Here is a 12,848-nt window from a genome sequence, read left to right as displayed (position 1 = left end):
CCACGTAGTCAATCTTTCCATCTAGAGGTGGAATTCCCTTGGATTTAGGATGTCCTTATGGTTTACTTCAACCAACAGAATAAAGCCAAAGTGACACTGTGTGACTTCTGAGTCTTGATCTCAAGGGACCCTACAGCTTCTCTAACTCTCCTGGAACCCTGAGATTAAGCTGTTGAATAAGCCTGGATAAGCCTTCTTGAAGATAAGCTACAATGTGGGGAGAGAGAGGTGGGAGCCAATTACCTCCCCTGCTTCAGCCATCTGATGTGAGTTCCCAGACATTGGATGGAGACATGTTGGCCCTCTCAAAGCAATGGATCACCAAAAGAGAGAGATCTCTTTTAAGCTTAGTATCAACTGCCACAGATTTATGAACAAGAGACTGTTTTACAAGTTTGATGCTTGCAGAGGTTTAGTTATAGACAGAGGTTAAGTGAGGCAATGGCAAATAAAGTGAGGTCAGTCTACCTACTAGATAAACTCCTAAACTAAACTGCTTTGAAGATCCCACAGACCAGTGATCTTGGGGCACTGTCAGTACAAAATCAGAACTGGGGACTGAGGACATATTTTTTCAACACTTCTACTGCCAAAAATCTGGCATTATATCAGATACAAATACATTCCAATGCTGTCACGTAAAATTTGTTTTAAAACAAAAAATTTTAAAAGATCCTAAGAGAGTTTAATATTCATGGAGGGCACTGGGTATACTGAAATTTAAACAGTTTTCTTTACCTAAACTTCATTTTGAGCCTGTTTTTTCTTCACAAAACAATTTGTCAATACAAAAGGAACACTTAATATTTTCAAATGCAGGTATTCCAATTTTCCCACACCGATACACCTTAAGCTGCGTAATGGTCGAAACTGTACATGAATAAAAATACTTTATCTATATAATGCACAAATTCTTAAGTGTTCCTTGATTTATTTCCCCAAATATATCTATGGCCCTTGAAATCAGTTTGCTACTTGAAAACTAGATCAATAAATGAGCAACAAAAATAGACTTAGGAATGAAAATAAGGGGATGCCTGGGTGGCTCAGCAGTTAAAGCATCTGCCTTTAGCTCAGGGCATGATCCTGGGGTCCTGGGATCGAGTCCCACATCGGGCTTCCTGCATGGAGCCTGCTTCTTCCTCTGCCTGTGTCTCTGCCTGCCCCTCAATCTCTCTCATGAATAAATAAATAAAATCTTAAAAAAAAAAAAAAAAAAGGAATGAAAATAAGGAACTGGGCCCAGGATTATAGGAAATTACATCAATATTTTGAACCATTATTAATTTATAGTTTCATTTATTTCTAAGACTTGGTTTAAAAAAAAAAAAAAGACTTTCATATATATATAGTCATATTTTAATGGCCAAAATCTGACAGGCACTGAGGAGGGCACTTGATGGGATGAGCACTGGGTGTTATACTATACTTTGGCAAATTGAACTTAAATAAAAACAACTGGAAAAAAATGGCCAAAAATTCTTACTGGCTCAATAGCTATGCTTTTAAACAAAGGTTCCAAATATTATTACATACTCTCAGCAGCAAAACAATAAAGAAAAATTTTATTAATAAAAATGAGTATACCTGATGGCTGCATACGCATTTGTTAGGTTACTATAATGGTTTTCCATAGTTTACTAGTAATATTATAAAGCAAAATTTTTCTTGTTTTTAAATAAAAATATAAGTAGACCTATATAATTTTAGTAGATCATTTTCCACCCATGCAGTCTCCTTTGGAGACTATTGGTTTTAAAAAGAATTTTTTCCCCAATGAAAGATAAAACAGATTAAAATTATATTCGTTTTATTTCTAATCCCCGTTAAACCTTCTGTTTTTAAGAGAAGTCATATAACTTGCTATAAACATAAACATAACCAGGGACACAAATACTCAACTATAAGAAATTTCCACAAACTATTCAAAAGCTACCAACTCCTACTATGAAGGGAAAACAATTCTTGAATGCTATATTATGCACATGGTATATTATGTACATACAACATAACTACAGTCTGCTGATGAAAGCAAAGGGTTTATGGTCAGAAAAGTATCATTTTTCCTGTGGAAGGAATACATTTGATTCTTTCCTGATTCTGCTGGAAAATGAGACATGGAGCATTTCATTTAGTGACAGACACACACTCTTCTAGAAATTTAAATAGTATCTTCTTGTTACACATTCAAATTCAAGTTTGAGTCACTTCCTTATAAAGGAATAAAGAATGTTTCTTTTGCCTGGAAAACACATCATGAACTCCAGCTAAGACAGCAGGGTCAAAAATTTTTAAATGACTCCCAACTACTTACCATGAGTATTTTCATTCTCTCTCCCTGATGGGACTAACTTTGATACCTTCTTGCTTACTTTCTAAATAGGTTCACTTGTATCTTCTCATCATTTTTTACGTATGTGAGAAAGATATATATATTCCTATAAAGTGTCTCATTTTAAAAAAGGTTTGGTATTCCCAAGTAACAAATAACCAAATGTTTTAATCCTTACCTCAAATTTTTCAGGAACATGAAGTTTAGGAGATGGAACTCCTACAAGGTAGTCAATTGCAACCATTATTACTATTGTGAGAAATACAGCAAAATCACTGATTGTCGATCGCACCTATGTTAAAGGGATTACGTTAAAATAAACACAGAAACATAGAAAAACTATGTGTCCTTTCTAAATAATTCCCATCTTTCAGGTTAAAATATGCCACTAGAAAGTGTGGATAATGATTTTAATTAGTGACAGTGGGTCCATGAAATACCTTGATACATGTTTTCAAAAAGAGAAGAAACACATTTCACAACCAACCTCCTACCATCCCATCCCTCATGACATCATTACCTTCCAACTGTTAGTTTAGACATGTAATACACACTTTTCACTATAAGTAACTTATTTACAACTATTTGATATCAAGTATTAACCTCAAACAATGTATTACTGTTTTGAATAAACCAAGGTAACAAAAACTAAAAACATGAATATTATCAGAACTCCAAAATCACACCCCAATTACCTTGGTAGGAAAATACCGCTTAGTCTTAAATTGCTTGAGGAATGAAGACAGAAAAAATGTTGTGAAAAATAAGATGACACACCAAAAGAGCACATCTGGAATATAAGGTCCATGATGACTACAAGCTGATCCTACAAACACACCATGAAAGGTTTTACATTCCTGGGGAAAAAAGGAGAAAAAAAATAGAAAAAGGAGAGAATGAAGAAGATTCTCAGGTATCTAATAAATTACTAATGAACTCTACTGACTCTAAGATGCTAGTGATTGAAGACATGCCATTATTTTATATTCCACTTAGAAAGGAAAAACACTGCCAGGTCAACTTTAACACATCATCAGTAAAGTATCATCAGTAAAGCAACCATTCAAATAGTATTTCCATTTTTAAAAAAGTCTTAATTATATGACATAATACAATGTAATTATAGAAATCTATTGACCTCATTTTCCTTTTAGGGAAAAAATACTGTAAGTCAACCAGAGATTAATAATGACACATGTCACATACCACTAATGTCATCTGTCTCTTACTTATATTCTAATGAGACTCGTTTTAGCAAACACAACTCAGGCTTAACACCAGAGAAAAATAGTCAAAGGTTCCATTTTTCTTAACTTCTAATTGCTGAGATTAGTAAAGCTACAAATCTACAACATAGATCCCAAAAATAAAAGCTGTAAGTATTTAAAAACAAACAAACAAACAAACAAACAAAAAACATGGGCCTTTTGATAATCAAAAAAACACACCTTAAAGGCCTGTACCTAAAATATCAAGACCTCTTATTCACCATGGAATGAATCTTTTTTAAACAGATCACTTTCATTTGAGCACCTCTATTTACTCGGCCTCCTTCATAGCAAAATTGACATTTTAAATTTCAAGTATTAATCTGATTACTGATATATAATGCTTTAAATCAGCAGTGTCCAACATAACTTTGTGATGATGGAAATCTCCACTGTCCAATGCAGCAGCCACATGAAGTGACTGAGCACTTGAAACATGGCTAGTGCAACTGAGAACTGAACTTTTAATTAATTGTATTTAATTTAAATTTGAATAGACACATGCAGCTAATGGCTCCTGTACTGGATCATACATAGAATTATATTATCAGTGAGATAAAATTGCAGATGACACCCTCACAATTATATAGTTAGGAGCTAACTATTATCTTTAGTGAGAAAAGAATGACCTACAATTGCTTATATGATATAAAAAGCACCAGAGAAGCCCAGGGGACCTTGATTTTATTGATATCACTTGATACCTTAATCCCTAATCCCAACCTGAGAATTGCCCTAAACAGGTATTCTAAGGCTAGGACAATTTCCCAACAGAATACAAGAATATGTAATAGTATTCAGTACACAGTAGGTGCTCTTTGCACGTTCTTGTCCTATTTCCTTTCTTAGGTACTTAAATTATACTAGTCTCTACAGCTGAAACTACAGACTAGACTACTAGACCACAGTTAAACAAGGTTTAGTCTGTCTCATGATCTTCTGAATAAGCTGCTAATGGAGCAGATGAGCTGGTACCAGGAAAGCAGGACAAGTGGATGTGTATTGTTCTGTTGACTCCAGTACATGCAATCACAGTCCTAGCAAACACCTTCTCTGAATTTACCAATCTACAATCAACATGGAATTAGAAACCAGAGTATATTCACATTTTTTAATAATTAAATCCTGGAAGTCAGAGTCCATTTTTATCCTCCTTACCAGGTTTGTTCTTTTCAGCCCATACTTTTTACTGCATGATACATAAACATGTGATAACTCCTGTCTAGTCGACACAACACTATATTCTGAAAACATATCACAACTACTGATCAATAAAGAAGAAAATGTAGGTCTACCCAGAAAAAGCTTAAGAACTAGGTTAATATTTGCAAAATCCCTTATTTCATAATGTACTCACAGAAACAGTGAGATTCCCCCAGGAAATATCATGTGCTGTTAAATTCATTTCTTTCCATATTTTTAGAGTTTCATTGCTAGGGTTAGGAGGTTCAACACACACACATCTGAGAAACGAGAACAGAATAAAATTTTCAGGGTCCTGCATTTCATGTTCACATTTTATTAAATCAACCACACAACGTGGTAGCTCTTTTTTTTAATTTTTAGCTTTTATTTAATTTAGAGAGAGAGAGAGCACGTACACACGTTGGGGGAGGGGCAGAGGGAGAAGGAGAAGCAGACTCCCCGATCAGCAGGAAGCCTGATGTAGGACTCCGTCTCAGGACCCTGAGATCACAACCTAAGTTGAATGCAGACACTTAACCAACTGAGCCACCCAGGTGCCCCTGTGGTAGCTTTTAATTAAACTTTTTTCCCATGTTGTAATGTATGGAGACTAGAAAGTGGAAAACCTATCAGAACAGTGGAAGGGAACAAGATTTGGCTTATGTAAATAAAACAATACAAATATCAACAGAATGATATTTTACAGAATATCTTAATGAAACTTGCTAGATATATTCCTCCTTAGAGGGGATGCTATTTTCTTTAAAAATACCCCCTCCCCATGTTTTGCAAGGTCACTCTCCTCTAAATCTTACCTACTTAACCCCCAGGGGAGCTGCTCTGCCTCCCCACCCACACATACACAAAACACACAGATTCCCAATAAAGCAACACTCCTATTAATGCTTTGTACTCTGACAAACCCTACCTACTCATGTTCATCCTTCATTGATCTTAAGATGTATTCTTGGGGGACACCTGGGTGGCTCAGTAGTTGAGCACCTGCCTTTGGCCCAGGGCGTGATCCTGGAGTCCTGGGATCGAGTCCCACATCAGACTCCCTGCATGGAGCCTGCTTCTCCCTCTGCCTGTGTCTCTGCCTCTCTCTCTCTCTCTCTCTGTCTATCATGAATGAATTAAAAAAAAGCCTCTAAATGTGGGTTTAAAAAATAAAAAGAAGAAACACACAGGAATATTTCCAATTAGATTATGAGCTGTTTGAGAACAGGCAAGAGGCTGGACTTTGGATTCATTGATTCATTCCATGCTCTACCATTTACTAGCTGTTTGACTCAAGGCAGGTTTTAATCCCCATGAGGCTCAGTTTCTTCATACACAAATGGGACTATGATATGAATAATTAAGTCACACGTGATGTGAATTATGCAACACTGCTAACACAGTGCCTGCAAGTGCTCACAGGATCTCAGCTGAATGAATCATGGTCATATGTAATCACTCAGTTAACCAAAAGTAAACAATGTTCTCATTGGCTGGCACTAGCCATAAAAGCCATGTTTCATAAAGGTCAAAGGAAGAGGGAAAGAGAGAAAACTAAAAGTAACACTTAAAAAAATAACTAGCTTAAGAGCAAAGAAGATAACACAAAAGAGATTTGGATCAGAGTGTCTCTAATCTCCTCAAATAGATTAATGTCTCATCGAAATTTTCATATCCATTAAAGTTGAATATGTAAGGAAGGCAAGGGAAAGGTGGATGGAGGAGAACATGGAGGTAAGGGGAAGAGCATAGGGATTTGGGGCTTAGGTAGGCAGAAGGAGGGAAGTTGTACCCTTGTTTTTTGGTAACCACTCCATGTAAGTCAATCAAATTTATAAAAACATATAAATCACATTTATAACAAGCATGACTGCTAAAGACAGCAAATATAGGCATCTACCTAGATACATTTAATTTTAATAACCTATTTGACTTTTTATAAAATATATTTGCCAACCTTTTGTAACTATTATAATTACTTTTCAAATCTTATTTTATTCTAGAGTCTTAAAATATTTTCAAGTCATGCTTTTCTCATCACAAAGAAAATACTGCACCAAATAGCATGACAGGGGGATCCCTGGGTGGCGCAGCGGTTCGGCGCGTGCCTTTGGCCCAGGGCGCGATCCTGGAGACCCGGGATCGAATCCCACATCAGGCTCCCGGTGCATGGAGCCTGCTTCTCCCTCTGCCTGTGTCTCTGCCTCTCTCTCTCTCTCTGTGACTATCATAAATAAATAATAAAAAAAAAAAACAAAAAAAACCAAATAGCATGACAGGGTACTGAAATTATATTTTAAAAATAATTTCAAATAAAAATTATCAAAATTCAAAAATATGAACGAAAATGCAAAACATGAGAAATACGAGAAATATTACATCCTACATTCAGGATTTGACTAAAGAAAATAAGATCTTGGGGCAGCCCCGGGTGGCTCAGCAGTTGAGCACGGCCTTCAACCCAGGGCGTGATCTTGGAGACCCAGGATCGAGTCCCACGTTGGGCTCCCTGCATGGAGCCTGCTTCTCCTCTGTGTCTCTCCCTCTCTCTCTGTGTCTCATGAATAAATAAGTAAAATCTTTAAAAATATATATATATATAATATAATTGCCTGATTCAAATACATGGTGGTTTGTTACCAAACAAATTAATTTAAATTGACTGATTCAATTCAAACAGAAGAACAAAAGCACACACACTTGAATCAGTTGTTTTGGGGAATAAAAATGATTCAATCTGTTCAACTGTATTTACGTACATTGAATGCTCTGGTAAAATCTCATCCGTAACAAACAAGTCAACCTCCAAATGGCTAGTTGAGTAGTTACAGCTAGATATACAATGAGCATCACAATTCAAAAAAATTCTTTTTTTTTTTGGCTCAGACATCTCCGAAAAAAGAAAAAATACATTTTAATACTGGAGAAAACAAAAACACTTACGAGTAGTGGGTCAGTTCATCTAGATTGTTGTGCATATTAAATGCATATATTTCTCCTAAATGAAAGAGCTTCTCCAAAGCCTCATAGATGAATATGATGCAAATTAGGGCTGCAAAAGCCTCCTCTGTGAATCGAGTAATATAACACACAAGGCTGCTTGCATCTGTTGCAACCAAAACAATGCACAAGAAAGAGGTCCAAAGACCAATACTGGTTCTTAAAGACAGATAGGACAGCTGATAATCTCTGTTTAGGGAAAAAAATGTGGATATGATCAATATACACACGTGGCAATGGATATCTTTAATTAAAATTTCACAACAAGCATAAAAACAGTTAAAAAAATAAGATTCCTAAAAAGAGCAAATTACAGGATAACAATAATAACTAAAGAAAGCTCTGTATTTTTCTTCTATAACTGAAGATAACAGAAATATAATGGCTATATTTTACTTATATAAAAGATTTACAGTGAAAGTCTACCAAGCTATTAGTATTTCAAAAACAAAGACTTCACTTTGAAATCAATTCTGAGGAGTAAATAACAGATGTACACTCTATAGAACCACTGGATATGACTCTCTGAAGATCCAGAAGATCTATGTCAACATAAACTGTTCCCTCCACTGCCATCATCAATACCATCTCCTCCGCCACCAGCATCACTGAAGAAAGTGACTTCATTTTTTTTTGAAAGTGACTTCATTTTTTAAACTCAGTTTCAAGTAAGAAATTACTTTAGGACCATAGGGTCCTAAACACTTCAGGTCACTGCATTCTCTCTTAGTCTATTGTAGCTAACATGCCAGATTGGAATCAGAATCAGCTTGCTCAGTGAAGAAAGAATCAGAACAAAATGAGTTAGAAGAATCAAATATTTAATAGATCCAGTTGTTTCAGGCTAAAATATTCAACTACATTTATCTCACAAAAGGAATCGTATTGGCCATGTCAAATTCCAAGTCTACCAGCTACCATACCCTAAATTGATTCCCACACTGTGAACACGCTGCCAGTGGAAACTGACACCTCACACAGAAAGCTAAATTCCTTCTGGTAAATAGACCTGATTATTAAAGTCAGCTTGAGGCCCCAAGATCCACCTCTTTTTAAAATTCCTTTATAAGACCAACATACCAACTAATCAATAATAAGATTAACATCTTTTTACTGGGTTTAAATTTGCTAGCACAAAGGATTTTTATTGCCCAAGGGATTTGTTGACCAGCACTGAAATCCACTGATTTTATACTCAGGGTGACTGGGGTAGGAATGATGGTAGGGGCCAGAGTAGTCAACCACATGATAGCCCCAAAACACTAAATATATATATATTGCTCAGATTCTCTTTTTCAGCTACTAAATATATGATGCACTTTTAACTAAAATTAATAAACAATATAATTATACACATATATAAACATGTGTGATAAGTAATAATTACGTACCTGCAGAATTTAAATAAAATTTTTTCAAACACTAAAACTGGACCTGTGCTCCCCAATATTGTTAGAGGTTGCCCAGCAAACAACGAGTAGGCAATCCCAGTTAATGATGCTCCAAAAAGAGACTCTATTGCACTCTGTTTAAGGAAAAAAGAAATGAATAGAAGTAATATATCATAAACATATCTAACCTACTACAAGACATGTACGACATCTGGAAAATAAAAATACTAATCAAGGAGTTAAATACATAAAGCAGACGCAACTTTTAAGTCAATTTTAAATTTTAAGATACGGAAAACTACAAACACATTTTAAATACATAGGGAAAACTGCTTAATGTTTTCACATTAAAAGTAAACTTTTGCAATCAACTTTTATTCAGAATGCGGTATTGTGGGAGGCCAGGAGGGAGGAGTAAATGGAAGACAGACGCAGAGATTTTAACTCTATCTACAGGTATTTTATTTCTTAAGTTGTGCGGAGTACAAAGATGTTTGTTATTTTGGATGTTTGTGTTATGCCTGAAATAGTTCACTTAAAAAAACAGAAAACATATTAAATACTCCATATGGTATGCTATGAAAAGAAAAAAGATCCTTCAAATAAATAAATCTGAAATTAACAAGTGATGCTATCATTCTCAAAAAGATTTCAAAAGAGCAATTTTCCACATTTAAAGAGATTAATCTTATGAGCTTAACCAATAGATATCAAAAATAAAGTGTTTTTATCATAAAATAGATGGGAAATCTTTAAAAAACTCACAGCAACTATTAAATGAAGAAGTACCTTATTATTGAAGCTTGGTAAAAAAAAAAAAAAAAAAAAGAAGTAAAATAAGAAAATGAAAGGCTCAAGGGAGTTTAAATCAAAGCTACTATGTTGATTCTGCACCACTACCAACATTACATTCTAACTGGTTAGGTTACTAGACAGTAGGGGGTATAGGCTACGTCACTAGACAGAGGGGAGGGATCAGAAAGAGAAGAGCAGTTTACCATTCACAAACATCAAGATCAACTGGAAGGCACTATCAAGAAAGGAAAAGCCCACCATTTGTAAAGGCAAGGAAAAGAAGCTTAGGACAAGCCAAGCACCCCTCCTGGACCTGGAAGGCAGCACAGCAGAAGGCAGGAGCAGAAAAGCAGGGCTTCAGAACCACATTTGAGCAGAAGACCCCTTCGTTACCTCTAGACATTAGGCCACAGCCAGCCGTATCCCAAACTTTTCAAGCCCAACCTTTGTCCTTTTTAAATAGGAGTGATGACAGCCAGGAGAACTTAATGAAGCCATGTTTGTGAAAATGTCTAGCAAGCCTACATGCAGAATTCACTCAACAAATGGCAGTAAATCTCATTGTATGTAATAACAGCATCTTATAAAATCAAAATAAAAAAAAATAGTTTGCAAAGCATTACTCAACTACTGCTATAAAAATAGGATCAAACCCACATACAAATGAAGTGTCCATATTAACTGCTAAGCCATTATAAAATCCTTAGTTCAATTAGAATATGCATACTTAGGAATGAATGTAAGCAGAGCTCCAAAGAAAAAAACGTCTAAATGGTATCTAGAGACAGAAAGCAAAACAATGCAGAAGAGGAGCAAGGATATGGCAAATAAAGAAATGCTAACGGGGGCAAAAAGGTACAAAATTAGTTTCCCTTCCCAACACCATGTTGAAAAGCCAGACCCTGCCACATGAAGACCCTCCATTCGCCACTCCACCACTCCTCTCCCAACATCTTATTGGTACACTTACTAGTTCCTTTACCCAGATTTATTCTTTTTCTAATTTTTAAACTGCTTTTATGTTCATTCCCAAACCAAAAGGTATCTCTCGCTAAAGAAATCATAGCCCTACCACACTGCCTTCATATCGCGACATTCAGAAGTTTCCACTACACCTATCAAAAGCCCTACCAGTATCTTCCCCCCTACACCACTCCAGGGCATGGCACTGACCACTCCATGCTAATCTTTCCTCTTTCTCAAAGCCTCTATTTTGGTTTCTGCAAAATGATATCATCCTGATTCCTCTTCTGAAGTTCTGGCAGTGCCCATGTTTAATCCGGTGAGCCATTTTCTCCTCATTCTCATTCCTCCTCTAGTCCACAAATGTTAACTTCCCACATTTTCCCTTTCCTGTCACTACAAGTTATCTCCCTTATGAACCTCATTTATTCCCAACCTTTACTTTTCCTCCTTACCAGTACTCTATGAACTCTGGATCTGCACCTCCTATTTGAGGTTCCAATGCACCTGAAAACAAACGCATCTTCTCTATATCACTTTTCTCCATAATACCCCGATTTCTCTATTTCTGGTACTTTGACTGCAACAGCACTTCCTTGATCTCATTCACATGTGGCACCCACACCAAGACGTATTGCCTGTGTATATACAATCCTATCTTTTTCTCTTAGGTCAGGATCCTTCAGGACAGAAGACAGATGCTCATCTTACACTAGTCTATATTCCTCCAATGCCTAAAGTACTCCACGTGCACATGGTATTAAATAGCAGGATAAGAAGGGCAGGCAGTGTGGTACAGTCCAAAAGCAAAGCAGCAGCATTTCCATGATGGTAACAGATTAGACACATCTCCAGGGGGACCAGTAGAGTTACATGCACAGTTTGGGACAGCACATAAAAGCAACTTACTAAAAATAGATTTCCTTGATACAATGATTGCAGAATAAGGTAAAAGAATCTAAATAATCAAAAATATATGGAGTTTCAAAGGAAATTTCAGTTGTCATGTTTGTCTCATGTCTACCTCATGAAGTACATTAATTGAATAATTATCATTACTCAGCGTTTGGCTATTTTTTTTAACCTTTTATCTATAAACAATGAATCTCCCCCCAAGAGTAGATATGATTAAATAAAATACCCTCAAGAATTACAAAGCATCTCATTTAAATGCCATTAAAATGTAAATGAACAAAAATAAAGTCTTACAAGATTTTACAAAGCACTGGATTCTGTTATCATGCTTCTCCCACAGCCCCTTCTATAGCATTACCGAGAACAAAAAAATTATAAAAATTTTCATTTTAGTCATATCAAAATATGGATGCAGTTTTCAGTTATATTTCCTAATTAAAACATTGTCTACCTTCACACAAATTTAATAACAGCAAAATAACACTAAAAATCCACCATTTGTCCACAACTTCTAAATTCTAGTTGTCGAGTCAGGGCCTACTCACCAGGGCTGATGAGTTAATATTAATCACACGGCTCTAACTAATTCTATGATGCCTTACAGGATATGAAGTAGCCCATTAATCAATTCCCCCACCCATGACCCACCCAGAATCAGTTCTATTTGTCTCCCACCGCCAACCCTGCCCCCACTCCCCACAAAAAAGACAATACAAGCCTTTTACTCAATTTATAAAACCATTCATCCAGCAAGCCAGGATAAACTTTTTTTTTCTTTTTTTTTTTTTTTCCTTTTTTCCTTTTTTTTTTTTTTTTTTTTTTTACCTCAACTGTGCATCTTCTCCTGCTCAAATGGCTTCCCCATGTTTTCCATAGCAATTACCTTTGGGGGAAGTCTGCTCTGGGACAGGGTAATCATGCTGTGGGTAGACTCTTCAAATAAAAGTATGAATAGTGAGACAAATGCACACAGACACTTGCCTCTGAAGAGCTAAGAGC

General features: G+C 35.9%; 1 protein-coding gene across 14 annotated transcripts in view; it reads right to left on the bottom strand.

Moving 5' to 3' along the window:
- The window catches only part of SLC4A7 (solute carrier family 4 member 7), a 108,052-nt gene that overhangs the window by 21,830 nt on the left and 73,374 nt on the right, over positions 1–12,848 (bottom strand). For all 14 annotated transcript variants that reach the window (XM_041733990.1, XM_041733994.1, XM_041733999.1 and 11 more), the window contains 5 exons: positions 9,177–9,310; positions 7,729–7,974; positions 4,958–5,063; positions 3,028–3,189; positions 2,511–2,624 (listed from right to left, as the gene is read on the bottom strand). In XM_041733990.1, coding sequence (XP_041589924.1) covers positions 2,511–2,624; positions 3,028–3,189; positions 4,958–5,063; positions 7,729–7,974; positions 9,177–9,310 — 762 coding nt within the window. The remainder of the gene's footprint in view (positions 1–2,510; positions 2,625–3,027; positions 3,190–4,957; positions 5,064–7,728; positions 7,975–9,176; positions 9,311–12,848) is intronic.

This window comes from Vulpes lagopus, chromosome 19, assembly GCF_018345385.1.
Source record: "Vulpes lagopus strain Blue_001 chromosome 19, ASM1834538v1, whole genome shotgun sequence".
In the NCBI taxonomy this organism is placed as follows: Eukaryota; Metazoa; Chordata; class Mammalia; order Carnivora; family Canidae; genus Vulpes; species Vulpes lagopus.
This window is presented reverse-complemented; position numbering and strand designations above follow the sequence as displayed.